At 35.7% G+C, this 4,663-nt stretch overlaps 1 protein-coding gene across 1 annotated transcript; it reads left to right on the forward strand.

Moving 5' to 3' along the window:
* The first annotated feature begins 394 nt into the window (after positions 1-394).
* LOC113235305 (insulin-related peptide 2-like) lies at positions 395-1,833 on the forward strand. Its single transcript, XM_026470967.1, has 2 exons — positions 395-590; positions 1,649-1,833. Exons 1-2 carry the CDS (start codon positions 395-397, stop codon positions 1,831-1,833), a joined length of 381 nt encoding a protein of 126 aa, XP_026326752.1.
* Positions 1,834-4,663: the final 2,830 nt, after the last annotated feature.

Genomic DNA, 4,663 nt, shown 5'->3' on the forward strand with positions numbered 1-4,663 from the left:
GCTGACCCACTTCTATCGTTCCGTGAACGCTGACATTGGTCCTCACACACAAATCACTTAGTTTTTTTTAAATATTTTGTAGATAATCGTGTTTTCTTTTGTTACCTATGTATTTTATGCGTGTGGAAATGAATGGTTTAAATAGTTTAAGTCAACCCATTTATACATTCCACTGCTGGGCATGGTCTCCTCTCAGGCGAAGGTTTAGGCCATAGATCGCCACACTGGCCCAAAATTTTAGACATTTTCCGAGGGTTGTGAACTTTGTTCGACGTGCAGGTTTTACCGAAAAGCTCTTGGTGAATTTCCAATTCATTTAAACAAAATACTTACTGGATTATAGCTATTAATATTTAATAAATATGACTTTTTAAAATGAAATACAATGTTCTAGATGAATCCACAAAAGTTCTTGTCGGTCTTCGCTGTTATCTTGACTCTATCAGCATGTACTGCTCAACTGGGTGGTAAGAATGACATCCGGGAACATAATAACAAGATCTACTGTGGCAAAAAACTAGCCAAGGTCATGGCTGCCATTTGTTATACGGAAGAAGCTGTCAAACGCATTGAGTCTGCTACTATGAATGGTGAGTACATATTGTACTTACTAGATATATACTAAGACGAGAGCCTTACTAGACTGAGAAATCTCGCTGCATTCTTGTGTCACAGGGAAAAAATATAGAGACTCGGTGCAGTCTCGAAAATCCCGGGAAAATCGAGACTTTGTAGACTGTCAAAAGTAGGTTTCCATACTTATAAGCCTCGGTATTTAGACAGTCAAAACATGGTATTTTAATTAAGTTCTTTATTACTCAAATTATTAAATTAAAAAATATTTATGAAAGTTTGGGTACATAAGAAACAACGGGCGTTTAATATAGTTCCGGTTAGAGAGGACAGATTACATACACAGATTGTAATAAATTCCACTTACAGTGTTGCCATGTTCATGTAACCAGATTAAGGAATTACTATTGGTTTAGTAGATTTTTAATACTTTTAAATTAAGTGACTTATACATAATACAATAATAACAACATGGTTCCAATATTTTCTTCGAACACTTTATCGCATACTGCAAATTGAAAAATAGAGGTAAAAGTGGGTAGTGTAGAAAAATTGTAGATAAGAGTTTATGGAGCACACGGCGTATTTTAAGCGCGCCGATGATGCGCATTTACAAACGCGCGTTTACGGCGCTGTAAACACGCGTCGTCTGCGTGTAAAGTAGTCGTCTGTGTGATTAAAACGCGCGCAAACATGGCGTTGCAAGCAAGAAGCTTATATACTCCACTGGAGTTTACACTTACAATTTCATACATTTTGTCATTTCAAGAACTAACTGAAATTAACAAATAAAACTAAAATTAAAACTATCTCTTATCAAAATGCGCGATAGACACGCGAGTCGTCGGCGCGTTTAAAATACGCCGTGTGCAAAGGCTCTAAATATTTAAATTCCGAACTCGTCGTTTAGGATTATGGGTACTTACTACTTATGCTAAGCACTTGTCGATGACCTGGAATACGAACCTTTCCAAACTCTATTCCATTACCATTATTTTTGCGAATTTATCTTCGAACGTTTTTGGCCGCATTTTCTTTCAAAGCTTATACTTAATAACGACAAAATCAATTACAGACGCAATCCTTAACCCCTACTACAAGACGCAAGACGCAGTCTACGGGTTACCATGGGTATTGCCGCAGAAAGTCCAAGGCATTGGATCTATGGCGTCTCACTTCAAGGGCAATATATATGCAAGCATTGTTGCTGAATGCTGCGAGAAGCCTTGCAGCTTCGACGAACTCTTGAATTATTGTTAAGTATTTTATATAAGTAATATTGTTTATACGTTTATTAAGTCGGTCGGGTACACGATACAGCAATAAGAATTGCCTGATTAATAACTATCGCAATATTTTTAATTACAAAATTGTTTGTTTTCGTGGAACAGAATTTCTACCCCGTTCATGGATAGTACTTAAGTAATACCGCACTTCAAAATGTCACTACTTTTCTTTGTGTCTTAGTGCTTATATTGACTGTTGTTGTTACTTGCCTTGTGACTACATTTTATGTCCCGGATTTTTTCGGGATTCGGGAAATCACATGAGTAGATTAAACATAACATAACAAAACAAAACATAGTTATTTGGGATAGGTTAAGTCAGTAGGTAGACTACATTTATCTAAACTTTGCGATGAGTTGCTGCAAATGTAGTCGTCAGGCAGTCTTCACTTTCTGTCTCTGTTTATCGAAGTTTAAGTAAATACTCTACTGTTCCGATCACTGTTTATCATTGACGGCTGATTCCGGTGACATTCTTTTGTAAAAGAAAGTACGGCTGTGACAGTAGTAGAATGATTGCCGTTGTCATATTGAATTACTTAAAACCTAAATGAGTTTTAGAGAAATAAAATAGGTAAATGAAACTTACTTTTTCTGTTACAAAGTTCAATGGCACTGACATATATTGCTGTCACCTCATGCAAACATGGTGTCCACCGTACTGTCTTAATTTAGTACACATTAAATATGCATGTGTAACGTCCACAAATATATGCGTTTAAATCATTGTTTAAATCATTGAATTTTGTCAGTACATTGTGAATACTTCTCTATGGAGAAGCAGTAGACGGAAACTACACAGAAAACACTTGGAAATTGCATTGCTAAGCCCGTAGTTGGGATTTTTGAGATTCATACATCGAAACGGCGTACTATCATAATTACTCAGATATTTAATTTTACCGTAAACGCTGTTACTGTCCACACACGGGCCAAATGGCCCATTTCTTTAGTACTTTATAAAATTAGGTCATAATATTGGTAATTCGTAGGTACTAGTCAATAAGAATTTGTAAGTCAACGATGTTACTTATATTATCCGGGAATATCGTGTTATTTTGGCGTATGTACATTTCTGTCGCGTGTTACCGATACATAATAGAGAATGAGATCGTGACAGCACGTACACGCGTAGCGATCATGTTATAAGGTATCCAACTTCGATATTTCGTCGGTGTTTTGTAGAAAGCGCCATTTTGAAAAAAAAATCAGTGAAGCATGTTTTAGGTTTTAATTACTACTTTAAAATATTTATGTCCTGTTTTAAAATTCAATTTTGGGTTTGATTAAGTTTAAGTTTTAAAACTGAATTTAAAACAGGACTTGAATATTTGAAAACCTAAAACAACTAAAACATTTCCCCTGAAAAATGTTTCGAAATGGCGCTTTTACCCCTTCTACAAAACACCGACAATTTCTAAATGATAGCGTCAATATCCCGTCCGATACGCCAAAATGACAGAAGTGGTAGATCCAGCCTTATATGTAAAGGTGATCTACAAGGTTGACTTTCACCTGAAATAAATTTGTGCAAATCAAGGATGCGTTTGTAATGTGTAAGGAAGAGAAAATGGTACTCCATGCTCGCGGCTTGTACAGGGTACGGTTTTCCCTCAAACGCGTAATTTATTTGAATTAGTCAACTTGCGAGGATGTTCAACTGTATCGGCGGAGTTAGTTTGTGGAGTATAGTTTTTATTTTTAATGTTAGTGTAGATATATAGATTCGTTCGTTCGATGACGTAAATTTTAGTTTTAATGATATAATTCACATCGATATAATTCACAATGATATAATTTTCATTTTGATGTGGCCACAAAATTGTTGTTCAATACAAAAATTATTGTCTTTGCGAACTGTGAAATTCAGGATCCTAGGTGTAGCCTCAGAGTAGCATAATTTATTGTAAAAGTCCCGTCACGTACCTGTTCTATCGTCAGTGTGGCGCGTGTACATATTTTTCGAAATATCTTTGTATGGTCATCAGACCATATATATCAATATACTTACAGATTTCCAAGAACTAATTCATTGATATACAATTGATTCTTATAACTGCCTCCGTGGCCGAACGGTTACCATGCCGGACTGCCACGCAGAGGTCCCAGGTTCGATTCCCGGGCCGGGAGAAATATTTGTATGACCTACATTTATTTCTCTCGTGAGTTTGGGTGTAATTTGTGGTTGTCTATGTGTGTGTCCATGGCACCCGGGACACAGGGTTTCCCTAGTGCGGGGCCATGTTGAGTGTGTGCGTTATTATTATTATTATTATTATTGTAATTCTGAAGAATATACTCACGATTCTGATGTTTGCTTTAGTTTTTGGCATTATTGTTGACTAGTTAATATCACTTTTTAGGTTTGACTGCGTAGACCGTGCTAATTAAAGAAACAAGACGCCACATTCTTTCCTCCACTAGAACGGCAATATAAAACGATGTTTTCGTCTTTTCATAAAGTTCTTAGTCTTTATTGTAATATAAAAGGAACTTTCTGAAGTTACGTTTACATTTATAGTTAGTACAGGCGTTCAAATTTCCGCAACAACATACAGAATAAACAAAAGTTATATTAAAACTAGTTTTAATATAACGTTATTAAAGTCTAGAAGTGGTGTATAGAGCTCAAAATATCTACTTATTTATATTACACTTTCCCGTCTTTGGTATTGTCGTTCCAAAATCATCTAAATGAAATTTTCAGCAAGGAAAGTATATAAATAAGTAACTACTATACATACTATTATGTTCTGCTTCCCAATGGATTAGGCAGACTTACTACGTCTCTGATAAACATTTTT

This window comes from Hyposmocoma kahamanoa, unplaced genomic scaffold, assembly GCF_003589595.1.
Source record: "Hyposmocoma kahamanoa isolate Upper Pololo Valley unplaced genomic scaffold, ASM358959v1 87, whole genome shotgun sequence".
Taxonomy (NCBI): Eukaryota; Metazoa; Arthropoda; class Insecta; order Lepidoptera; family Cosmopterigidae; genus Hyposmocoma; species Hyposmocoma kahamanoa.